At 27.7% G+C, this 26683-nt stretch overlaps 8 protein-coding genes across 8 annotated transcripts; all 8 read left to right on the top strand.

Moving 5' to 3' along the window:
• Positions 1–592: 592 nt before the first annotated feature.
• OCT59_007550 (uncharacterized protein) lies at positions 593–1626 on the top strand (the record flags this gene model as incomplete). Its single annotated transcript, XM_066149432.1, has 5 exons — positions 593–595; positions 709–794; positions 937–959; positions 1408–1483; positions 1590–1626. The coding sequence occupies 5 exons, from the start codon at positions 593–595 to the stop codon at positions 1624–1626; spliced, it is 225 nt and encodes a 74-aa protein (XP_065998760.1).
• A 1931-nt stretch (positions 1627–3557) lies between these two features.
• On the top strand, positions 3558–5479 carry OCT59_007549 (uncharacterized protein; the record flags this gene model as incomplete). Its single annotated transcript, XM_025309228.1, has 7 exons — positions 3558–3680; positions 3746–4006; positions 4075–4210; positions 4302–4636; positions 4722–4941; positions 5013–5074; positions 5153–5479. 7 exons carry the CDS (start codon positions 3558–3560, stop codon positions 5477–5479), a joined length of 1464 nt encoding a protein of 487 aa, XP_025180630.1.
• Positions 5480–8652: 3173 nt separating this feature from the next.
• Positions 8653–10597, top strand: OCT59_007548 (uncharacterized protein; the record flags this gene model as incomplete). Its single annotated transcript, XM_066149419.1, has 7 exons — positions 8653–8820; positions 8893–9159; positions 9220–9355; positions 9436–9770; positions 9841–10060; positions 10133–10194; positions 10271–10597. 7 exons carry the CDS (start codon positions 8653–8655, stop codon positions 10595–10597), a joined length of 1515 nt encoding a protein of 504 aa, XP_065998759.1.
• Positions 10598–12057: 1460 nt separating this feature from the next.
• On the top strand, positions 12058–14227 carry OCT59_007547 (uncharacterized protein; the record flags this gene model as incomplete). Its single annotated transcript, XM_066149413.1, has 7 exons — positions 12058–12225; positions 12301–12570; positions 12633–12768; positions 12861–13195; positions 13289–13508; positions 13585–13646; positions 13741–14227. 7 exons carry the CDS (start codon positions 12058–12060, stop codon positions 14065–14067), a joined length of 1518 nt encoding a protein of 505 aa, XP_065998758.1. The 3' UTR covers positions 14068–14227.
• A 958-nt stretch (positions 14228–15185) lies between these two features.
• On the top strand, positions 15186–17289 carry OCT59_007546 (uncharacterized protein; the record flags this gene model as incomplete). The annotated part of the gene is made up of 7 exons (XM_066149410.1): positions 15186–15356; positions 15440–15712; positions 15783–15918; positions 15996–16201; positions 16404–16623; positions 16693–16754; positions 16851–17289. The coding sequence occupies 7 exons, from the start codon at positions 15186–15188 to the stop codon at positions 17172–17174; spliced, it is 1392 nt and encodes a 463-aa protein (XP_065998757.1). The 3' UTR covers positions 17175–17289.
• Positions 17290–20086: 2797 nt separating this feature from the next.
• On the top strand, positions 20087–20916 carry OCT59_007545 (uncharacterized protein; the record flags this gene model as incomplete). Its single annotated transcript, XM_066149405.1, has 3 exons — positions 20087–20239; positions 20311–20446; positions 20519–20916. The coding sequence occupies 3 exons, from the start codon at positions 20087–20089 to the stop codon at positions 20914–20916; spliced, it is 687 nt and encodes a 228-aa protein (XP_065998756.1).
• A 219-nt stretch (positions 20917–21135) lies between these two features.
• On the top strand, positions 21136–21884 carry OCT59_007544 (uncharacterized protein; the record flags this gene model as incomplete). The annotated part of the gene is made up of 3 exons (XM_025325562.2): positions 21136–21352; positions 21421–21482; positions 21564–21884. 3 exons carry the CDS (start codon positions 21136–21138, stop codon positions 21882–21884), a joined length of 600 nt encoding a protein of 199 aa, XP_025180634.2.
• Positions 21885–22877: 993 nt separating this feature from the next.
• On the top strand, positions 22878–25076 carry OCT59_007543 (uncharacterized protein). Its single transcript, XM_025316397.2, has 7 exons — positions 22878–23054; positions 23145–23417; positions 23488–23623; positions 23704–24038; positions 24131–24350; positions 24420–24481; positions 24576–25076. Exons 1-7 carry the CDS (start codon positions 22893–22895, stop codon positions 24894–24896), a joined length of 1509 nt encoding a protein of 502 aa, XP_025180635.1. The 5' UTR covers positions 22878–22892; the 3' UTR covers positions 24897–25076.
• The last annotated feature ends 1607 nt before the right edge of the window (positions 25077–26683 follow it).

Below are 26683 nucleotides of genomic sequence, written 5' to 3'. Positions count from 1 at the left end.
AGAAATTTCGAAGCCCCCAACTTATAAACCTGGTTCTTTAACAGCAAATAACAAAAACCAAAACTTCATTTATCAACTCGTGATCACGTAGTTCAAATCAGTAATAATTCAACGGTTGGAGATGACGAGTCAATTTAAAAACTTCAGCGATAAAAGATGAGGGAAATTATCATTTATTGCCTCAGGTGATAACACAGGGTGCGAAGCCTTCTGTTAATTTTTGCTGTAATGCAAATAAGGTCTTCAGATTTCTACGAGTTTGTACCAGACGCACCACTACCTACATATGAGCAGACCATAGAGAACGGATGGCTAGTTTAGAGGAAGAGTTATTTTTGTAATAACCTTTTGTGATAAAATTTGGATTAGTAATTGATCAGAGTGAAAGATGCGATCGCATCATCATTTGTATCTAGCTCATTGTTTCTTTGCAGTATAAGGGTTTAAGCTACATTTATGACGAAATTTCTCAAACCTTTTTCGGTAAAATTATCTTTTATCGTTGTTGATGAAAAATTAATGGCTATTAGCTTGATATTTGACCATATATTTAACACCACCGGTTATTTCTTGTGTATAATTTTCTAGGAATATGGTCATTATTCAAGTTTGACGTATTTTGCTACTTATATATTCATATTCTTTTATTACGCCAAACTCCCAGCCCACACTTCCAACCCACATACCTAAAGGAAGACGTAAAAATAGGGATCTAAGAGAAGACCTAATAAAGAGAAAACCTTGACAGGAGAGTGGAGGTGCACATATTTTCTTAGAGAAGTTCTTGAAAAAGAGTGTGTATCAAGTATTAAAAACGTGAAATTTTTTTTTTTTTTGATGTTTATACTTTGTATTTGTTATCTGACCTCTTATCATTGTATGAAACACTGGACAACAGATGAAAGTTCTCTGGACGAAGCATTACTGATTTTCTAGAGACTTAAGAAACTTTAAAAGAGGTGTGTATTTTTTTATTTGCAAAGTGGGTAACTTTCTAAGTCAAAATTAGAACGGATAACTCATTGAGTCGGGGAGTTCACAAATTTTACTTAGGAGGGTACTGGATTTGTTTGTTTGGGTTGGGTAAGGGTGAGCAAAGTGGGTAATTCCTTGAAATTACCTGCTTTTTTCTTTTTTCTTTTATTTTTATTTTTATTTTTTTATTCCCTTTTTTTCTTCTTTTTTTTTCTTCTTTTTTTTTATTTCTCTTGTTCATTTGATAACCAACTCAAGCAGATAAAATCCTACTTTGTTATTAGTAAAGTCTGCTAATTTTAAAAGGAGGAATTAGCTGTCTTCTTTACTATTGATAAAGTCTGCTAATTCTGGAAAAGGAATTGGCTATGTCTTCTTTATCATTAAATAAAAATTTAGCACACTATTAATAATTTTTTCTTTCTCAAATAGGTAAATGCAGAGATTTACAATCACTGCTATTCACTGGTAGAATGAAAAATTTTCTTAAAGGAGTTTTTGAAAAAGAGTGCGTATTAAATATTAAAAATGTGAATTTTTTTTTTTGATGTTTATACTTTATATTTATTATCTGGTGGTGTTTAACTTCTTTTTTTTCATCATCTTTTTTTTAGGTTTATCTTCTCTCTGTCAAGATCTTCTCTTTATTAGGCCTTCTCTTAGGTCCCTTTCTTTGCGTCTTCCTTTAGGTACAGTATGTGAGTTGAGAGTATGGGTTAGGAGTGTGGGTTTGTGTAGAATGTTTATGCAGAAAGGGGATTCAGGCTGTGTATGGTGGGGAAATCATAGCATTAACGCCGTGTTGGAGTCTCTTGGAGTTAAACCTTATTTTGGTAGTCAAGAATAAAAAATAAAATATATATATCGGTAAATCGAATTTAAAGAGTTTAATAAAAGATTTGCCTGAAACTATTTAGGAATCAGCTAATGATTGAATACCCGATTAAATAAGTAATATTGATGTTAGTATTTTGCGTTGTGAAGTTTTTACCTTGATATGTAAAACCCTTTTCTATAATATTTATAATAAAAACCTCATTTTTCAAAAACTGCCAGTTACAAGGGTTTTTTTTGTTTGAATTTGATTAAAAAAACGTGTTACAATAAAAAAAAATCTATACTTAAAATATTAACAAATACAAAATAATTAGAAATTTGTTTTCGACTAATCGAAGGATTTCACATTAGATTATCCTATACACAAACCTGATCCATATCTAACGATTTTGATAATGATTCAATATTTTCCTTTGTTTCTCTTTGTTTTAGATGTCCTTAAAGTGCCATTTCTCATAAATCACAACAGAAAAGCCTTCTAATGATATTTCACGCAAGACTAAATATAAATAGTTCTAGTAAAATTATTTAAGTCATATTTGGTGAATTTCTATTTACAAAATTCTCTTCTCTTTACTGTTTCAATCACTTCTTTTAATATATCGCAACAAAGAGTATGATTTTAGAATGAAAATTTATATCGACGTTTATTATTAATGAAACCAGTAAATATAGAATAAGAATATAGAAATTATATAGAAATAAGAAAAACAGAGAAAAAAGAATGAAATGAAAAGGAAAAAACAAAAATAAAATTTAGAGATTGATTTATAAAAAGAAAATGTCATCGCTACTATAAATTCTATATACAAATATTAAAAATGCAGTTGTGAAAGTTTGGTATGCATATTTTTTTATTATTGAGGGCCTTTTTAAAAATTTGATAATTGGTCATGTATAATCATAACAGGATAGAATCCTATAGACCTTCATTGATTGCGCTCATAAATACTGTAATAAACATTGTATAGGCTTTCCTAATAGTAAAATTTCGGGTTTAAACCAGCTCGTTTCCAAACAAGTTTCCTGTATAATAACATGTGATGACGACCTTTGACCATAATTCTGACGAAATTATCATAGTGTAAGCAAATTTACATACGTATTACAAATCTTTTTGCTGCTATCAATAGATAACATTGATCGACGTATTTGTTCAGTTAAATTTCATTAGAATGTATAAATGTTTTGGAAATTACCAGATATTCCTCAGCTGAAACAGTGATTTATATATTACGATAGGCAACAAAGCCTATAGAAAAATCGCCACATGAAATTTTCATAAAAAATTATGCCGTAAATATTCGTCATTCCATCCAAATAAAAAATAACCATCGTAACAGTCTTTTTATTTCGGAAAAGGAGATGATATTTTGTATTTACGGCTCAATTAAACGGCGCGCGACTATAATAAAATTATCGCTATTACAACAAATTTGGAACTAGGTTTCGGCAAAATGATAATAATTAAATATGAATTACTAATTCTTATATCAAATAAACAATTTATAATTCATTTTAAACAAATAAAGAACAGTTATAAGCTGTGTCACAACGTTAGGTGGAACATTCGATTCCGAAAATTCTTGTATTTCGTCGATCATTTTGATCAATTATTTATATACACTTTTCTTCTCCCAAATTATAAAATCTCTCTTTCCACCTATTGTTTTGTTAAAATTTATTAAAACTAAAAAAAAATGCTTGATTCGATTAATATTTTTTTAGGTTTCTATTTTATAGTTATGGGATGTATTACTTATAAATTATTTATTTGGCCATATTTTATTTCTCCCTTAAGAAAAATTCCTGGTCCACCATCTGATAGTCTAATTTACGGAAATCTTAAAACACTTATGAAAGAAGAGGTAGAAATATTGTTAATATTAGTAATTCACAGTCTTAATTCTTACTTTAAATATATTTTATATAGTCTGGTGTACCACAACTTGGATGGGTTGAAGAACATGGAAAAGTTATAACATTTCATGGATTATTTAATAAACCGAAACTTTATATCGCAGATGCAAAATTAATTCAAGAAATTTTATTGAATAAGGCATATGATTTTATTAAGCCTCCTAGTGTGGCAATTATTTCACTTATCGGTAGAGGTCTTATACTTGCGGAAGGTGAAGATCATAAGAGACAGAGAAAAATGTCGAATCCAGCTTTTACGTATAGTAACATCAAAGTAATTATACTTCATAATGGAAATTTTAATTTATAAATTAAGTTAATATATATTTATTTTAAATTTAGGAAATGGTGCCATCATGTGTTCGTGTAGCTTCTACCTTAAAAGATTTGATAGAAGATAAGATAAATTCAGGAGAAACTAATATTAACCTTACACCTTACATCTCGAAAGCCACTTTGGATGTTATTGGTTTAGTAGGTGAGAAAAAAAATTTTCTTTCAATATTGACATTTTTAACATTTAACACGTTTTACAATAATAAAATTTACGTTTATAAATGTTATTTTAGGATTTAATTATGAATTTAATTCATTGACGTCCCCAAATGAATTAGCAGTAGCTTATGATTCTATTTTTAATAGCCCAGTAACTCCTTTACGTATTGCTCTTAATATCATATCGAATTATATTCCATTGGTTAGAGAGATTCCACTAGAACCAAATAAAAGATTTAAAAATGCGTGCGAAGTTTCTAGCCGTGTATCAAAGAGGTTGGTTGAAGAAAGATATAACGAGGCTAAAAACGAAGAATTAAAAGGAAGGGATTTATTATCCTTGTTAATCAATATCAATAATAAATTACCTGCTGAAGAAAAAATGTCTGATGAAGAATTAAAGTATCAGGTAATTAGAAAAAATTTGTTATTACTCATTTATTGGTTTGTTTATTTTATATTCATTTACTTTTCTCTTTTCTTTTTTTATTTAGATCATGACATTTTTATTTGCAGGGCATGAAACAGTAGGTATATCAACTTGCTGGGCTTTGTATTCACTTGCACAACACCCACATGAGCAAGACTCATTGCGTGAAGAGCTGGTAAAAGCTTTTCCTGATAAATCAAAATTCAATCCTACATATGATGATATTAATTCTTTGGAATATTTAAATTGTGTGGTTAAAGAATCTTTAAGATTAAATCCTCCAGGTAAAAAATTTAATATTGATAGTTTTTAACAAATCAAATTTTTATTCTAACTTAGTGATTTCTCATTTTAGCATCAACTATTGTTCGAACCAACCTTAAAGATGAAGTTATGGAGAATTATTTCATTCCAAAAGTACGTTTAAATTTTATTTTCGCTAAAGAATTCTTTTTAAATTTTATTTATTTATTTATTTATTTTTATTATTTATAGAATACTGAAATATCATTGGGAATTTTAGCACTTCATAAATCAACTGAAGTTTGGGGCCCAACAGCCGATAATTTTGATCCAAAAAGATGGTTGGATACTTCTTTAACTAAAAATGTATCAAACTTAAATTATTTACCTTTTCTTACTGGCCCAAGAAATTGTATAGGCAGTAAAGTAGCTTTAACTGAATTTAAAGTATTGTTGAGTATGTTGATTAGAAATTTTGTTTTTAAACCAATTGAAGGATTTCACATTAGAAAAAGATCTTTCCCTGCACCCAAGCCTGATCCATATCTTGGATTAGCTGTATCCATAGTTGAATCTTAACAAAATATTGTTTTATTATAAGTTTGTTTATGATTAGTGGGCATATTCTAATAAGTGTATCGTATAATGTATATAAAACAAACTGAGTATAGTACGGTACTTCCGCAATCTACCTGCTGCGCTAGTGCTTTATCGCTTTCAAAAAAAAAACGTACAGTAGATTAAGTCGAAAGTTTAGGAGGAAATAAGTTTAAAGTGTAATTAATATTTATAATAACTTGGACAAATATTTTCCATTATAATAAAATTTTAGTTAATTTGATTGGATAATAATATATCTAGGAAATACAACAAATAAAATATATAAAATTTATAACTAAAATTTCCTATATCTTTAGCGGTTCGCGCATTCCGTTGTGTCTCAACAACAAAATATCCTCAATAAAATTTATTGTTTTATAGTCAGATTAATAAGGAATTTTACATAAAGATTTGTGCGAAGTAGATTATCAGTATAAAATTAAGCGCATATAGTTAAGCTTGAGTTAAATACTAATAAATGAAATTATCTGTTATTTTTTAACTTATTTAACGTTATAAGTAAAGTCCAATGTACTAAAATACGATTTTTTTTAATAATTCTTTAATCATAGTTTTACTTTAATGTTCGTAATATATTTCAAGCTACTTTAAGTTTTATATGCAAATAAAAATTTCTTTATTATTTTGGCTGGATATGTGAATTAATTCTCAAAAATCATATGATTTATAAATGTAAACTCTCAAAATTTAAATTTTTTCTAAATTTCTAGTTATTATATATGAATTTTTGTATGTATCGTTTAATACTATTAAGTATTAATCACACGTACTGCGCCATAAAAATTATTGCGTCATCTTTATTTTAGTTTTGATAAATTCATTTTTTTTGCTACCAAGCTACTTGTCCCAAGTGTTAGTATATTCATCATATTGTTTTAATAAAAAAACAAAGAAGCCGTTTATATACTTTATGTGAATTTCGTTAAATTAGTCGCACTTCAAACCTTTCACTTACCTTTGAGACTTTTTCATTTCCGAAGCCAAACTTGAAGCTTAATACTGTCAATAAGAGAGAATTATAATGTATATACTTTCAATGCATAATTTAATAAATTTAACAAAATGAAATAAGAGGAATGAAGAAATTTAAAATATAGAACTTTACTATGTACTGTAAATGTGTGATAACACTTTCATTGGCACATACGCAGCAAACCTATCAACTGAAAACGTTATTAGTCAACTTACTGTGGCAAATGTTCCGTAGAGTATAAATAGTTTAAATACCGTAGAGTACTGACTAAACTACCCTCCTAGGGTTTTGGTCCAAATTTTGTAAGAAACCCGGGTATTTTATATAGTTGATTTTTTTTGAACTGGAAAATAGCCGATTTTACTTGTATTTATTGTATTTATCAAAATTTTATATTTATTTATTTATAAACGAATTTTTTTATTTAGATTTTATATCTTTATCATTACAACTATTAAAATTCTTCCCAAACCATAAAACGCAAAGAAAGCGCTACAAAATACTTTTTATATCGTGCAAGTATACTGTATTTGATCAACATGTCGCAATTGTCGCATCTCTAATCTCTATACAAGATACCCCCCTCAATACAAAATACCCCCTGATTAAACTACCCGGGTATTTTGCAAATTCGGTGGTAGATTTGTAAAAAACCCAGGGTAGTTTAGTCAGTGCTCTACGGTAGTTTGATAGCATAAAATAGTTTAATAGTATAAATAGCTAACAGCATTGATGTGCATTGGAAGCTTCCAATGACTTTTTATCGGAATTGGAAGACTTGGAATTGAAAGAATTGGAAGATTCCAATAGCTTCCAATCTTCAATGCACATCACTGCTTAACAGTATAAATTTTAAATCTCTCCGAATTTGTTATCAAAAATTAAAGTTTTCATACTGATCTTTGATTATAAATTTCATGAAACAATTATATTTTGTTTTTCAATGATTGAAATTATTCTAAACTGTGAACAACAATGATGAGCAAAGTGCTTCAGAAGAAGAAATCTTTATATTAGACCAACCTAAGAAAAGACGTCAAATTAATTAGTTACAACTAGTTATATCTCAGTTGTGATACGGCTCATCCCAATGTGATCGAGTTCCAACTGCACCTCTAAATTAAAAACGAAAAAGTTCAGTATATTAATAATAATTTCATTTAGTAGTATTTAACTCTATTTGCTAAATCCGATATTTGTAATTAAAAAATGATAATTATATTTCTATTATATTGCTTTTATTCTTTTATTCCTTGAAGTCCGAGTCGATCTAATTATCTAATCGAAAGATCATGACTTGTTGACTAATAATAGTTTTATTCAATGTCGAATAAACAGTCATTTTAATTTTCCCATATCTGGTATACTTTTTATATGATTGAATTGTTGTTATGAATTAGTTTTAATGGCTTACAATATATTGACCAATTTAATTGGTACGATTCCCACAATTGCGCCAATTTACACTGATATAGAACAAAAATCTCGTTTTTTTAGATCGTAATAATAGTTTATTGAGTGGCATATTATACAATGAAAAGAACCCGTTTTAGCAGTTTCTTACTATGAAATGAAAGATGTGTACAATTCTTACAATTCTTCTATTCCACAGATTATTCCAGAAATAATGTTCATTATACAATAACTAAATGTGATACGAGTTACATTTATTATCGTTATGAATAGTAAGTCATTAAAAAAAAAATGAAATTTATTTTAAAATAAATGACTTTGGCACATATTAATAAATGCCAATCTAACTTATAACAATAAATAATAATAATATTTACATATTTCTATATTGTAGGTCATTTCCTAATAATCGCTTTGATTTAAATTCCTTTTATTATATTAATTGAATTCGTTCTTTTGATTATTAAATGGATAAGCACATCATTGCTTACATTATTCACATGGAGTTTAAAAATAGCTTATTTATTGTCCAATAAAATCTAATTGCAGAATAATGATTGCAGATCCCAAATCAAATAACAACATCCATTCTAATACATTCTAACACAAATAACAAACAAAAAAATCAAACAAAGATAATCAATCATTCTAGCGGAAAACTAACAGCGCGATAAATCTATATAAATAATACGTTATTTTCTTTTTCTAACTTATAAAATCTCTCACTTATTAAAAAAAAAAAAATATGATGAATTTGACTTTATTTGTTAGCTTCTTTGTGTTAGGAGTTATTGGATGGGTTATTTACAAAATCTTTATTTGGCCATTTTATATATCTCCTTTGAGAAAGATCCCTGGTCCACCATCCGAAAATCCAATTACCGGAAATTTTAAAGAACTTACGACAGAAGAGGTAACATATTATTACATTTCTAGTTTGGCAGTCTTTAATTATTATTTTAACTTACTTCCTTTCTTGATATAGTCTGGTTTTAGTGAACCACAACATAGATGGGTTAAAAAATATGGAAATATTGTAAAATACCATGGATTATTTAATGAACCAACCCTTTATATCGCTGATTCAAAAATAATCCAAGGAATGACGTTAAGCAACACCTATAATTTTGTTAAACCTTTTAATGCATCTGCTCTTGCAATTGCCGGTATAGGTCTTTTTTTCGCGGAAGGTGAAAATCATAGGAGGCAAAGAAAAATGATGAATCCAGCTTTCACTTACAGTAACGTCAAAGTAATTATATTTCATTGCAAATTTTTAATTTTGAACAAAGTTAATGTATTTAATATTTAGGAAATGGCACCAGCATTTGTTCGTATAACTTTAATCTTAAAAGGTTTAATCGAAAATGAAGTAAAACTAGGAAAATCTAACATCAACCTTTCACCTTACCTCTCAAAAACTACTTTGGATATGATTGGCATAGTAGGTAAGACAAAAAATAATATTTTATATTTCGATATTTTCACGTTCATTTTAATAAGAGAAAATCTATTTTTTTTTTTTTAGGATTTAGCTATGAATTTAATTCATTAACATCTTCAAATGAATTAGCAGCAGCTTATGAATCTGTTTTTAATTTACCAGCGTCTAACTTGCGCATTGCCATAAGTCTTTTAGCAAATTATGTTCCACTTGTTAGACAAATTCCAGTAGATATAAATAAGAAATTTAAAAATGCGTGTGCAATTATTGAACGCGTGTCAAAGAAATTAACTGAAGAAAAATATAATGAAGCTAAATATGGTGAATTGAAAGGAAAGGATCTATTATCTTTGTTAATCAATATCAATAAAACATTACCCGATGAAGAAAAAATAAATGACACCGAATTGAAGCATCAGGTAATTAAAAAAAAAATTATAATTATTTAATTACTTCCTATTTATCACTCTTTTTTTGTGAATACTTTAGATTATGACATTCTTAATAGCAGGACATGAAACGACAAATGTTACAACTTGCTGGGCTTTACATTTACTCGCACAACATCCACATGAGCAAGACTTATTACGTGAGGAATTAGTTAAAGCTTTTCCTGATAAATCAAATTTCAATCCTACATATGATGAAATTAATTCTCTGGAGTATTTAAATTGCGTAACTAAAGAAACCTTAAGATTGAACCCTCCATGTATAAATTAAATTTAATTGCTCTCAACATATCAAAAACTATTCTAACTTTAAAAATTTTTTTTTATTTTAGTACCGACTATTACACGAACTAATCTTAAAGATGAAGTTTTTGGGGAATATTTTATTCCAAAGGCATGTTATTATATTTATTTATTTATTTATTTAAATATTTAAAGTACTTATTAAATTTTTTTTTTACTATTCATAGAATACTCCAATATTTATTGGAGTTTCGGCACTTCATAAATCAACTGAAATTTGGGGTCCAACAGCTGATAAGTATAATCCAAAAAGATGGCTAGATCCTTCCTCAATAAAAGATGTAACAAATCTAAATTATATGCCTTTCTTTAATGGTGCAAGAGGTTGTATAGGCAGTAAAGTAGCCTTAGTTGAAATTAAAATATTGTTAGGCATGTTAATTAGGAATTTCGTTTTTCAACCAATTGAAGGGCTTCACATTAGAAGAAAAGTATTTCCTACACCTAAACCTGAACCATATCTTGGATTAGCTGTATCTATAGTTGAATCTTAAATTTATTAATATTCGATGTACAGTATTTTATATTTATATGTATTTCAAATTTTCAACAGTTATAGTCTATCAGTTTGAAAATAAATGGTTTATTATTTATTACGATTAAATATACTTTGATTAAAAAATCCATTTCAATGTCGCTTGTTATGCATACCAAAAAAACAAGCGTACGTAATAAAACAATTTAGTTAAAATTATTAAATTGAGTACATATCACAATCTCAACTTCCGACTTCAGTTAATAATTTGAATTAGCTACCATGGCTTCGACATAACAAAATGATGGCGCTAAGAAATTTTATTCCTTCGGTCGAGTCATCACGTGACAAAAAATAAAATATAGAATGTAATCAAGAACGACAAAATCATATCAGCCGATCTGCAGAATGCATGTGATAATTTTGGCACTGCTAGATGGGTTTTTATATAATATGCATCGGCGGATATGTAGTGTATGATTTATTAAATAAATAATGGTTGCACAATGAATAAATGCGATTTGAATACAATAATAAAATAGTAAATAAAGAATAAATAAAGAAATATAGAACTGCAAGAGAATCAAAGAATTAAATTAGAATTTATTTCTATCCAATTATTTTTCCAGTTCGACTTCCCACTATATTAATTATATAAGTTATGCTGGATGTAAGTTATTAACTGCTTCACTCTGCTTTTTATAATTTATATGGCAATAATAATCGTCAAGTCCCATGAACTAGCTTTTGCTGCGTAACATTTTGTTACATACGGTAGTTCTTTACTAAAATATCTATCCAAAATATTTTATAAAACAAAAAATTAAATTAAATTAAATAAAAATTAATTTAGTACTGTTGTAACTCGAACTTTATTATGTCCCGAGTTGAGGCTACAGCGATACAGCAATACAATAAGAAAAATAAATTTGCTTTCGCAAGATTTACCAATAATAAGCTATTGCAAAACGTAAAAAAAAAAATTTGATTATTTAATTTGTTTCATGAAATATTAAATTTTTTTGCATAAGGAACTTACTTTAATTTATCAAGTATTAAAAATTTGGGGCGATATTTTTGCGAAAACTAATATAAACCAATGAATTAATTGCTTTTTTGTTTGTCTTGGCAACATATGAGATTCCAGAATCCAGAGTTGACGCAGCTCACGAAGTTTATACGTACAATCATACATGATATAATTAATACATCATTGCTTATAAGGTAGCAAATTTACTATTCCTGTTGTTATTTTTATCATTGTTCAATAAAAATTAAAATAGTAAATCATTTGTCACCCAAAACAAACTCTCGGTACTCGGCACTCTATAATTCCGACCCTATTGGATATTTCGGATTCCGTAAATTATTTTACCGAAAACCGAAATAATAAATAATACAGTTTTTCTTTTTATTTTCTACTTTAAATCTTTCATTCCAACTATTCTTTTAATAAATTTTATTAACAAAATAAAAAAAATGCTTGAATCGACTTCTTTAGCTAGCATTTTTGTATTAGGAGTTATAGGATGGATTACCTATAAAATTTTTATTTGGCCATTTTATGTTTCTCCTTTGAGAAAAATTCCTGGTCCACCATCTGACAATCCGATTTCCGGAAATCTTAAATCTATCATAACAGGAGAGGTAACGCATGGTCCATATTTTTAACTACATGATCGTAATTTTTATTGTAACAAATATTTTTTGTTTTATTGCTAGTCTAACAGTTTTATTGAACCACAACTTAAATGGGTTAGAAAATATGGAAATATTGTAAAATATAATGGGTTGTTTAATAAACCAACACTTTTTGTCGCCGATCCAAAAATAATTCAAGAAATAACGTTGAGTAAAACTTATGATTTTGTTAAACCTTATAATAAGTCTGCTATTGCAATTCTCGGTAATGGTCTTGTATTTGCGGAAGGTGACGTTCATAAGAGACAAAGAAAAATGATGACTCCAGCTTTCACCCACAGTAACATCAAAGTAATTATATTTCATTGTGGAAAATTTTAATTTTGAACCAAATTAACATTTAATCAATTTAGGAAATGGTTCCAACATTTATTCGTGTAACTTCTAATTTAAAAGATTTAATCGAAAAGGAGATAAACCAAGGAAATTCTAATATTAATCTTACACCTTATATCTCAAAAACTACTTTGGATATTATTGGTTTAGTAGGTAAGATAAAAAAAAAAAATAATTAAAATGATTTTTCAATGTTGACGCGTTTTTATAACAAGAAACTGAAAACCCTATTTTTTTATTTTTAGGATTTAATTATGAATTTAATTCGCTAACATCTCCAAACGTATTAGCAGAAGCTTATGCTTCTATTTTCAATAACCAACTAAATACCTTACAAGCTGCTGTTATTTTGTTAGCAAATTATATTCCATTTCTCAGAGATATTCCAGTAGATATGAATGTGAAATTTAAGAATGCGTGTGCGACTATTGAGCGCGAATCAAAGAAATTGGCTGAAAAAAAATTTAAAGAAGCAGAAAATGGAGAATTGGAAAATAAGGATTTGTTGTCATTATTAATTAATACCAATAAAACATTACCCGATGAAGAAAAAATGACACATGAAGAATTAAAAAATCAAGTAATTAAAAAAATATTGATTACTATTTATTTTATTTATTTGTTATTTATTTATTGTTATTTATTTACCTTTTTTTTTGGTAAATATTTTCAGATTATGACATTTTTAATAGCAGGGCATGAAACTACAAATGTTACAACTTGTTGGGCTTTATATTCACTCGCACAACATCCACATGAGCAAGACTTATTACGTGAGGAATTAGTTAAAGCTTTTCCTGATAAATCAAATTTCAATCCTACATATGATGAAATCAATTCATTGGAGTATTTAAATTGCGTAATTAAAGAAACTTTAAGATTAAACACTCCAGGTATAAATTAAATTTAATCTTCATTTTTTGAACAAATTAAAATTTTATTCTAACAATAATTTTTTACTTTATTCAGTACCAGCCGTTAGACGAACTAATCTCAAAGATGAAGTTTTGGGAGAACATCTTATTCCAAAGGCATGTTATTATACTTATATAGTATATATATTTTTTGCTAAAAAAAAGTCTTTTAAGTACTTATTATTATTATTATTATTTTTATTATTTATAGAATACTGAAATATTTATTGGAATTTCAGTACTTCAAAAATCAACTGAAATTTGGGGCCCAAGAGCTGACGATTTTGATCCAAAAAGATGGTTAGATCCTTCTTTAATTAAAAATATAACAAATTTAAATTATTTACCTTTCCTTAATGGTGCAAGAGGTTGCATAGGCAATAAAGTAGCTTTAGCTGAAGCTAAAATATTATTAGGAATGTTGATCAGGAATTTTGTTTTTCAACCAATCGAAGGAGTTCAAATTAAAAAGAGAGTTTTCCCTTCACCAAAAGTTGAACCATATCTTGGATTAGCAGTATCTATAGTTGAATCTTAAATTTATTATCAGATTACATTATTTACTAGGGGATGGCCAAAAATGTCATAATTTAGATTTTATAGATTTTTAATCCCCCTTAGGAAATGATCTCTTCACAATTTAAACAGTATAAACTACTTTTGTTTCAATAAACGTCATAATTCATTTAGTTTTAAAATGATAACGTATGCCCGTAAAAGGCGAATTATTTACATTTTCCGTGAATGGACTCGTGAAAGGCTCATTTTTACGGAGTTTTTACAGAAATAACGGATAAAATTTTTTATAGGGATAGTATCAAATATATCATTTAGCTTAATTGAGTTGTTAAACATTACAGTACCTTTAAATTCTGAGATTTATTCGTTCTTGTCATTAAAAAAAAATATTATAGCAGAAACATTAGGAATATTCCAATTATTTTCGACACTAATAATTTTAACAAATGTATTCCATTATAAAAAATTATCGCAGCGAACTAATAAATATTAAAAAAATTAATTTAGTACAATAAGAATTTATCAAAAAAATGCATTTGATTCTCTCCTAAGAAATATTTCTTTCTATCATTAATTTCGTGTAGAAAATGATCTAGCAAAGGAGGTGATTTTCAATACACTGACTGGATCGGCACTTAATCAAACTAAGGCCCGCTCCAAATTAATTTTTAGTTTAACGTCATTCCCCCTCCCCTCTCTATTTTTGAAAAATTTCAAAGGTAATTTAAACACATATGTTCACATATGTTTGTTAAAGCACCCCCTCTCTTTTCTAAAATTAGGTGGACCGAATATTTCCGATTTTACCGGAAATTCCTAAATAATATTTTTATATGTTAAATTATTCCCTCCATCCCCCAAATTTTTGAACCAGAAAGGGACGTTAAACCAATTATTAGTTTGAATGACTTAATTGTTAAATGATAACTTATCAGGATCGTGAGTGTCGGGCTTCTCATGTTAGTCATGTGCTGTACCAAAATATTCTTGTGATTTAATTAGAATGTCGATCATCAAGTGAGTCAAAATCCCTCCCATACAGTATCTTCGAGGTCTTGGCAATTTAATCTGCAGAACAGTGAAATAAATAAATACGCTACTTTTCTCCACCTATTTCTTTCATAAAATTTAAGAAAAATGTTTACTTCGATTTCTATAGTTAGCTTGCTTAGCTATTTTCTGTTAGGAGTTATAGGATGGATCACTTATAAAATTTTTATTTGGCCTTATTATGTTTCTCCTTTGAGAAAAATTCCTGGTCCACCATCTGACAATCCAATTTTAGGAAATCTACAATCACTTCTGTCGGTAAGCATTGTTCAATATTTTTAACTTAATAGTCTTAATTTTCATTATAATATGTATGTATTTTTTTTATTTTATTGCTTTAGTCTGTCGACTCTACTGATCCAAAACTTGAATGGGTCAGAAAATATGGAAATATTGTAAAATACAATGGATTATTTAATAAACCAACCCTTCTTGTCACCGATCCAAAAATAATTCAAGATATATTGACGAGTAGTAAAGCTTATGATTTCGTTAAATCTCATAATGAGTTTAATCTTGCACTTCTCGGTAATGGTCTTGTATTTGCGGAAGGTGACGATCATAAAAGACAAAGAAAAATGATGACTCCAACTTTCACTCACGGTAACATTAAAGTAATTATATTTCATTGTAAAAATTTTAATTTTGAATCAAATTAATTTTTAATACATTTAATTAATTTAGGAAATGGTCCCAACATTTATTCGTGTAGCTTCAACTTTAAAAGGTTTAATCGAAAAAGAGATAAATCAAGGAAATTCTAATATTAATCTTTCACCTTATATCTCAAAGACTACTTTAGATATTATTGGCTTAGTAGGTGAGAAAAAAAAGATAGATAAATGGTTTTTCAATGTTGACGCATTTTATAACAAGAAACTGAAATTTTTTTTTTAGGATTTAGTTATGAATTTAATTCGTTAACATCCTCAAACGAATTAGCAGCAGCTTATGAATCTCTTTTCAATAAGCAACTAAGTATCTTACAAATTGCCGTTATGATGGCAGCAACTTATATTCCAATTATAAAAGATATTTCAACAGCCATGGACGTGAATTTTAAGAATGCGTGTGAAGTTATTAGCCGCGTATCAAGACAACTGGTTGAAGAAAAATACAAAGAAGCCGAAAATGGAGAATTGAAAAATAAGGATTTGTTGTCGTTATTGATCAATACTAACAAAATACTGCCTGATGAAGAAAAAATGACTTTTGAAGAATTAAAAAATCAGGCAATTAAAAAAAAAAGATTTTTTATTTTTATTTATTTATTTTTTATTTATCTTTTTTTTGCAAATATTTCAGATTATGACATTTTTAATGGCTGGACATGAAACCACAAGTATTGCAATTTCTTGGGCATTGTATTTACTCGCACAACATCCACATGAGCAAGACAAGTTGCGTGAAGAATTAGTTAAAGCTTTTCCTGATAAATCAAATTTCAATCCTACATATGACGAAATTAATTCTTTAGAGTATTTAAATTGCGTAATTAAAGAAAATTTAAGATTAATCCCTCCAGGTACAAATTTGATTTTAATAGTTTTCAAAAAATTAATATTTTATTCTAATTTAGCGACTTTTACTCTAGTACCAGTTGTTAGTCGATTTAATGTAAAGGATGAAGTTTTTGGGGAATACATGATTCCAAAGGTAGGTTTATTTATTTTTTATATATATTATTTTTTTTTGTTTAAAAAATTCCTTTTTTTCAAAGTATTTATTAATTTTTTTTATTAATATTTATAGAATACTGAGACATTGATTGGAACGTCAGTACTTCAAAGATCAACTGAACTTTGGGGCCCAACGGCTGAGAATTTTGATCCAAAAAGATGGTTGGATCCTTCTACAACAAATGCAGCAAATTTGAATTATTTGCCTTTCCTTAATGGCCCAAGAGGATGTATAGGCAATAAAGTAGCTTTGGCTGAAGCTAAAATAATATTAGGAATGTTAATCAGGAATTTTGTTTTTCAACCAACTAAAGGATTTAAAATTAAAAAAGCATCTTTTCCTTTAACTAAACCTGATCCATATCTTGGGTTGACTGTATCTATAATTGAATCTTAAATTTATTTTCTGAATTTATCTTCTTTTTATATACATGTGTAAACAATTACGTTATTACTATATTTATTTACTATGTTCAATAAATATCATAATTCATTTAATTTTAAAATGATAACTAATGTATAGTATTAAATAATATCATTAACTTAATTGAGTTTTTAAACAATTACCTTTTAATTCTGAGAATGAAAATTTTTGTTACATAATTTTGACAACTAACATTAAAACCGTAGCAAAATAATCATGATTATACGTGTACAAAGAAAAATAATTGATAAATTATATCCCTAAAAAAAGACGACGACGAAAAAAAAAGATAGAGGGAAAGAAAGCGTGAGAAACTAAATTTTTGATTATTAGTTGTAGTTTAAAATATACATTATTATTTTGGTCATATGATAATGCATAGTCTTGAAGTATCGATAAATTACGTATAACTTACTCATACTACAAATACTTCAACTCGAGGACAGGTACTTGAATATTGATTTGTTGGTCTTTTAATTATTAAACTAAGAAAATTAATCATTAAGAGACAATTCCTGATTAGATAAAAAAGTAGAAGACCCAATTTTTGTTATTCCGTAATGAATATCCTGAAGCAGTAATTTTATAATTTTATATTTAAGATAAATTCTAATAATATTAATGAAACTTGTTACGGTTACTATTTGGTGAGATATGATATGATATCGGGTCAATCGGGACATTTCGCCGAAAGCCATTTCGCCGAAAAATAACCTCTGGCCTGAGTTATTTATAATTCTGCATAATGTTGGCCCTATTTTTCGGCGAAACGTCCTTTCGGCGAAACGTCCTTTTGGCGAAATGACTTTCGGCGAAATGTACCGTAACCAAATACACCTCTTTCATTTACTTTTATTTTGCAAAGTGAGTAACTCCTAAGCAAAATTAGAACGGATTACTCAATTGAGTCGGGGAGTTCACAAATTTTACTTAGGAGAATACTTGGATTTGTTTGTTTGGGTTGGTGAAAGGTGGTGGATGATTTTTTTATTTAAGTGGGTAACTCCTAAGAAAATCTAGAATGGATTACTTAATTGAGTCGGGGAGTTCACAAGGTTGACTTAGGAGAATTACCTGCTTTTTCTTTTAATTATTTTTATTTTTATTTTTATTTTTTTATTTTTTTTATTTCTTTCTTATTTTTTTTTTAATTACTTGTTCACTTAATAACCAACTCAAGCAGACATCCTAATTTTGTTATTGGTAAAGTCTGCTAGTTCTAAAAGAGGAACTGGCTATGACTCATTACCATAAATAAAAATTTAGCCACTATCAACAATTTTTTCTTTCTCATAACAGGTAAATATCACAGGTTGAATGGGTAATGGTCTTGCAGTGTCGATCATAACAAAAATGATGACTCCAGCTTTCACTCACAGCAACATCAAAGTAATTATATTTCATTGTGGAAAATTTTGAACCAAATCAATATTTTAATATATTTAATTAATTTAGGAAATGGTTCCAACATTTATTCGTATAGCTTCTACTTTAAAAGGTTTAATCAAAAATGAGATAAATCAAGGAAAAATATAGATAATTATTGCCCGATGAAGGAAAATTGACTTTTGAAGAATTAAAAAATCAGGCAATTAGAAAAAAGATTTTTATTTATTTATGTTATTTTTTTTTTATTTATCTTTTTTTTGAGAATATTTCAGATAATGACATTTTTAATGGCGCCTAACGGCTGATAAATCTTAAATTTGTTATCTTCTTTTTATATACTGTACATATACAGTATAAATAAACAATTACGTTATTTACTATATTTATTTACTATGCTACTTTTGTTTCAAAAATGTCATTATTCATTTAATTTTAAAGTGATAACTAATGTATAGTATTGAATATATCATTTAACTTAATTGAGTTTTTAATAATTACCTTTTAATTCTGAGAATGAAAAATTCTTTGTAAGAAAATGCATATCAAAAAATAGCATTGAAATGACAGTATATAGTACATCATATTGTCAACTAACATATTAAAATCGTGACAAATAGTCATGACTATATGCATACAATATACCAATAATTTTCGACACTAATAATTTTGACAAATGTATTCCATTATAAAAATTACCGCTGCGAACTAATAAAAAAAAAGTATTTGATTTCTCTCCTATAAAATAGTTCTCTATATCATTAATTTCGTGTAAGAAACGCCAAGCATATCGGCTGATTGGAAAAATCAAGCCAATTAATATTTAAGCTCAGTTGATGGGTTCATTATTTAACTGATGGGTTACTTATTGTCATTTAGCATATAAAATTATGGGAGGCTTTTCTGATCAGCCGATATGGGAGGATTTTCAAAATTGAAAATACACACTTAATGTTAAGATTGACGTACTGTATCATGCCAGTCATGTGCTGTATGCTTGTATCACAATATTCTTTGTTACTCTGGTTAGCGTAATTAACCAACAAAATTATAATGCTAACCCGGTCCTTATACAGTATCTTCAACGTGAAATAAATAAATACGTTATTCTTCTCCACCTATTTCTTAAAAAAAAAAAATGATTGATTCGATTTCTATAGTTGGCTTTTTTTTTATTAGGAGTTATAGGATGGATCACTTACAAAATTTTTATTTGGCCTTATTATGTTTCTCCATTGAGAAAAATTCCTGGCCCACCATCTGAAAGTCCAATTTTCGGAAATATTAAATCACTTGTAAAGGTAACGCATTGTTCATATTTTAACTTAGTAGTCTTAATTTTATTAGAATAAGTGTATATTTTTTAATTTTATGCTTTAGTCTGTCGACTCTACTGAACCACAACTTCAATGGGTCAGAAAATATGGAAATGTTATAAAATACAATGATTATTTAATAAACCGACCATTTTTGTCGTCGATCCAAAAATAATTCAAGAAATGACATCAAGTGATAAAGCTTATGATTTCTTTAAATCTCAAAACAAGCTTGCTATTGCACTTCTCGGTAATGGTCTTGCATTTGCGGAAGGTGACGATCATAAGAGACAAAGAAAAATGATGAATCCAGCTTTCTCTCACAGTAACATCAAAGTAATTATATTTCATTGTGGAAAATTTTAATTTTGGACCAAATTAATATTTAATACATTTAATTAATTTAGGAAATGGTTCCAACATTTATTCGTGTAACTTCAACTTTAAAAGGTTTAATCAAAAATGAGATAAATCAAGGAAATTCTAACATTAATCTTACACCTTATATTTCAAAGACTACTTTGGATATTATTGGCTCAGTAGGTGAGAGAAAAAATGATAGATAAATGGGTTTTTTCAATGTTGACTCATTGTTATAACAAGTTTGTTTTTTAGGATTTAGTTATGAATTCAATTCGTTAACATCCTCAAACGAAATAGCAGATTCTGTTTTCAATGCCCCACTAAATACTTTACGAGTTGCCGTTATCTTGATAGCAAATTATATTCCATTTATAAAAGATATCCTCATAGGCACGAACGTGGAGTTTAAGAATGCGTGTGCAGTTATTAGCCGCGTATCAAAGAAACTGGTTGAAGAAAAATATAAAGAAGCCGAAAATGGAGAATTGAAAAATAAGGATTTGTTGTCGTTATTAATCAATACTAACAAAATATTGCCCGATGAAGAAATAATGACTTATGAGGAATTAAAAAATCAGGCAATTAAAAAGATTTTTATTTATCTATTCACAGGTCGAAGAGATATAGTTAACATAAAGTTATACCATTAAAATTTGGTGGAAACCTGTCCAATTTCCATAGTGCGCCAGATTTCAATGAAGTTTCCAGTTTTTGTGGGATGTTATGGAAATGTTGTGCAAATTAGACAAGTTTCCATCATATATACCAAGGTTTCCATAGTGGAGACCATACCACTTCGACCAGTGATTTATTTATGTTTATTTATTTATTTTTAATTGTCTTTTTTTTTTTTGCGAATATTTCAGATTATGACATTTTTAGTAACTGGACATGAAACCACAAGCGCTACAACTTGTTGGGCATTATATTTACTCGCACAACATCCACATGAGCAAGACTTGTTGCGTGAAGAATTAGTTAAAGTTATTCCCGATAAATCAAATTTCAATCTTTCATATGACGAAATTAATTCTTTAGAGTATTTAAATTGCGTAATTAAAGAAACTTTAAGAATGTGCACTCCAGGTACAAATTTGATTTAATAGTTTTCAAAAAAATCAATTTCTTATTCTAACCTAGCATTTTTTCTCTAGTATCAATTATTAGTCGAACTAATCTAAAGGATGAAGTTTTCGGGAAATACTTTATTCCAAAAGTAAGTTTATTTATTTTTATATATATTTGTTTTTTTCTTTTTTTTTAAATTATTTATTAAATTATTTATTATTATTTATAGAATTCTGAAATATTTATTGGAATTTCAGCATTTCAAAAATCATCTGAAATTTGGGGCCCAACGGCTGATAATTTTGATCCAAAAAGATGGTTGAATCCTTCTTTAAATGTAACAAATTTAAATTATTCGCCTTTCCTTGGTGGTCCAAGAGGATGTATAGGCAATAAATTGGCTTTAGCTGAAATGAAAATAATGTTAGGAATGTTAATTAGGAATTTTGTTTTTCAACCAATTGAAGGATTTCAAACTAGAAAAAAACCTTTCCCTTTATCTAAACCTGATCCATATATTGGGTTAGCTATATCTATAGTTGAATCTTAAATTTATTATCTGAATTTATCTTCTTTTTATATACATGTACAGTATAATCAATTACGTTATTTACTATATTTATTTACTATTCAATATAAACTACTTTTGTTTCAATAAACGTCATAATTCATTTAATTTTAAAATTATAACTAATGTATAATAAGTATTAAATATATCATTTAACATGATTGAGTTGTTAAACAATTACCTTTTACCTAATTCTGAGAGTAAAAAATTCTTTGTAAAAAACGCATATCAAATAAATAACATCAAAAATGACAGTATACATAATATTGTCAATGAACGTGGCAAAATAATCATGATTATACGCGTACAAAGAAAATTATTTGTTCTTGTCATAAAAAAAAAATATTCATTAGAAACAAATAATTTATAATTAAAGTTTAACAATAATTGTTATTCCAATAATTTTAATTATCGCTGTTTTCAAATTAGTGCGATCCATGTATGAAGATAATCGGTATCCATAAATCTGGAAAACTCTTTTAAATTTTCTTGGATAGCTATGTATGTAGAGAAGGGTCGATTATTAGCGATTTCCGAAGGAAATTCATGCAGAAATCTCAATTATTTAAGTAGTTTTCTTAAATAACTGAAGATTTCCTCTGGTAATCACTAATAATCGACCCTTCTCTTCAGGAAAAATCCGGGTTTTCCATATTTGTGAATACCCCTTAGAGTGACTTATCGGGGGGTCGCACACGGCGATAAATATTATGTACAATAAGAATTTACGGCGATTTCCAAATACACCGGATCGGCACTTATCAAAAATTAATCCCCTTTTAGACAAATGATAGTGTACTGAGTCATGTCAGTCATGTGCTGTACCATAATATTCCTTATTGTTCGGCAAATTATAATTAACCAAAAAAATTATAATACTAACCGCAGTAACTCGAAATGTCGGGAACACGGCAATTATCTTACCGACGGTAAAATAAATAAATAAATACGTTATCCTTCACTAAAGTCCCTTTCATAAAATTTAAAAAAATGCTTGATTCGATTTCTATAGTTAAATTTTTTCTATTAGGAGTTATAGGATGGATTACTTATAAAATTTTTATTTGGCCTTATTATGTTTCTCCTTTGGGAAAAATTCCTGGTCCACCATCTGATAATCCAATTTTCGGAAATCTTCAATCACTTATAAAGGTAACACATTGTTCATATTTTTAACTTAGTAGTCTTAATTTTTATTATAAATGTTTTGTATGTATTTTTTATTTTATTTTATTGCTATAGGGTGCCGGATTTACTGAACCACAACTTCAATGGGTCAGAAAATATGGAAATATTGTAAAATACAATGGATTATTTAATAAACCGACTCTTTTTGTCGCTGATCCAAAAATAATTCAGGAAATGTTTTCAAATAATAAATCTTATGATTTCGTTAAATTTAGTAATAAGTTTGCTATTGCACTTATCGGTAATGGACTTGTATTTGCGGAAGGTGACGATCATAAGAGACAAAGAAAAATGATGAATCCAGCTTTCACTCACAGTAACATCAAAGTAATTATATTTTATCGTGGTAAATTTAATTTTGAACCAAATTAATATTTAATACATTTAATTAATTTAGGAAATGGTTCCAACATTTATTCGTATAGCTTCTACTTTAAAAGGTTTAATCGAAAAAGAGATAAATCAAGGAAATTCTAACATTAATCTTACACCTTTTATCTCAAAGACTACTTTAGATATTATTGGCTTAGTAGGTGAGAGAAAAAAAAAATAAATGATTTTTTTTTCAATATTTGACGCATTTTACAACAATAAACTGAATTTTTTTTTTTAGGATTTAGTTATGAATTCAATTCATTAACATCCTCAAACGAATTAGCAGAAGCTTATGATTCTGCTTTAAATGGCCCACGAAGTACTTTTCAAACTGGCGTTATAATGTTATCAAATTATGTTCCATTTATCAGAGACATTCCAGTAGGTAATAACCTGAAATTTAAGAATGCATGTGCAGTTATTAGCCGCATATCAAAAAAATTGGTTGAAGAAAAGTATAAAGAAGCTGAAAATGGAGAATTGAAAAATAAGGATTTGTTGTCGTTATTAATCAATACTAATAAATCATTGCCCGATGAAGAAAAAATGACTTTTGAAGAATTAAAATATCAGGTAATTAAAAAAGATTTTTATTTATTTGTTTGTTTATTTATTTATTTTTATTTATTTTATTTATTTATCTTTTTTTTTGGCGAATATTTCAGATTATGACATTTTTAATGGCTGGGCATGAAACCACAAACGTTACAACTTGTTGGGCATTATATTTACTCGCACAACATCCACATGAGCAAGACAAGTTGCGTGAAGAATTAGTTAAAGCTTTTCCTGATAAATCAAATTACAATCCTACATATGATGAAATTAATTCTTTAGAGTATTTAAATTGCGTAATTAAAGAAACTTTAAGAATACTCCCTCCAGGTACAAATTTTATTTTAATAGTTTTCAAACAATCAATATTTTATTCTAACTTAGCGATTTTTACTCTAGTACCAGTTGTTAAACGAGTTAACCTAAAGGATGAAATTTTCGGGAAATACTTTATTCCAAAGGTAGGTTTATTTATTTTATATATATATATATTTTTTTGTTTAAAAATTCCTTTTTTTTAAAGTATTTATTAAATTTTATTATTATTATTTATAGAATTCTGAAATATTTTTTGGAATTTCAGTACTTCAAAAATCAACTGAAATTTGGGGCCCAACGGCTGATAATTTTGATCCAAAAAGATGGTTGGATCCTTCTTTAAGTGTAACAAATTTAACTTATTTGCCTTTCCTTAGTGGTCCAAGAGTATGTATAGGCAATAAATTAGCTTTGGCTGAAGCTAAAATATTATTGGGTATGTTAATTAGGAATTTTGTTTTTCAACCAATTGAAGGATTTCAAATTAGAAAAAGAGCTTTCCCTTTATCTAAACCTGAGCCATATCTTGGGTTAGCTGTATCTAAAGTTGAATCTTAAAATTTATTATCTGGTTTTTTTTATTTATTGTAATTATTATTATCTGCTTTATATATATGTAAACATTTAAATATGATTTATTCATAAAAAACTAGCTTTCTCATTTATTTCTTTTCAAATTTATAATGTATCAATATTTTCATCACGATTTTCTATAAACTGAATCGCCATTAATTCTGCAGATTTAATGATAAAGTTTAATAATTTATTTCATAACTAATAATGTTGTAGTATCTGTCGGACAGATATCTGAAGTATAATTATGTAGAGTCTATTGTTGTATGTAAAATTCATGGCTATATCATTAATTTTGCGAAAAATATTTTTCTAAAACTTTTTTTTTCAAACATTGAAAATTCAAACGGATAACGGGCCCAAACTCCAAAGTTGAAACATTAGGGAAATAATTTACGATTAAAGTTTTGAATTCGTGAATAATAATAATTTTTCCATTAAAATATTTTATCATTGCGCCGATCTTTTCATCGGAAAAGATAAATTTTTCATAGATCTCTAAATTTTCATTTAAGGAAAGCTTTACACTTTATAATTTCCTAAAAGTGTAATTGCAAAGAAGGCGCGATTACTATTTAATTAAATTAAAATCAAAAATTGTTAACTTATATATACTACTGTACTAAATAAAGCAAGGTATTCAACGAAACTCATGTGCTGTGCCACAATATCATAAGACATTTACTTATATATATTTTTATGTTCTATTATTAACAATAAAAGGATCCCGAGATCGAGTTTGCGTAATTAACGAAAAAAGTTATAATGCTAGTCGGTGCTATGTTTCGGGTTCCGAACATTAAAATCTCTCGCTCCTATCATTCTTTTTATAAAATTTTATCAAGAATAAATTGTCTTGCACTATTTCTTTAGCTAGAGGAGTTATAGGATGGATTTATTTTTCCTTTGAAAAAAAATTATTGGTCCACGAAATCTCAAATCACTTATAACGGGAGAGGTAATACATTGTTTAAATTTTTAATTTTGTAATCTTATTTTTATTGTAATTATCTATTTTTTTTGCGCATAGTGATTGGGTCATAAAATATTATATATAATGGATTATTTTACTTAATACAGTCTAACCTCGATATACCGATAAAATTTTATTTTCCCACTATATGTGAGGACATATAAATATCGGTATAACTTTGATATAACGATATTTTCTAAAAATTTCATATATGTCCCGACATATCGTTATATAAAGGTTTGACTGTATAACATTTTGTTAACCCTTTTAACAAGGCTTTGTTGAGAGAACTTGGGATCTAAAGCCATGTTCGTTCACGTGATCATAAGCCAATCATAATGTTTGGCTATTTATAGTGACCAATCAAGTACGTGTACATCCCGTGACCGAACACATCGATCATGAGATAAATGAATTCAGCTTTTACAATATACTTGATTTTTGAATCAAGATAATATACAGTCAGCCTTTATAACGAATTTTTCCAACACGTGACATTTATCAATCACAAAATATAATATTACTTGTTAATTCTTTAAATTCTTTGCTATAATCTTATAGTGAATTTAAGGTGAAACCGGAAGGTTCGTTGTATCGAGGCATTAAGGCGGCGTAATTGTGAAATTTATTACACCAAATCTTTGTTTCGAAGATTCATATGAAAATAGTATTACACCAATATTACACCAGTATTACACCGGTGTAATGCCGAATCGTAATATTTTGCCATAGCTTGAACCTAATTCACCCCCATATATATGTGTTGAGTGTTCGGATAGTAAATGTTTGGGGATAATGT

The sequence above is a fragment of the Rhizophagus irregularis genome, chromosome 15 (assembly GCF_026210795.1).
Source record: "Rhizophagus irregularis chromosome 15, complete sequence".
Lineage (NCBI taxonomy): Eukaryota > Fungi > Glomeromycota > Glomeromycetes > Glomerales > Glomeraceae > Rhizophagus > Rhizophagus irregularis.
Note: the sequence above shows the minus strand (reverse complement) of the source record. Positions and strands in the feature narration are given on the sequence as shown.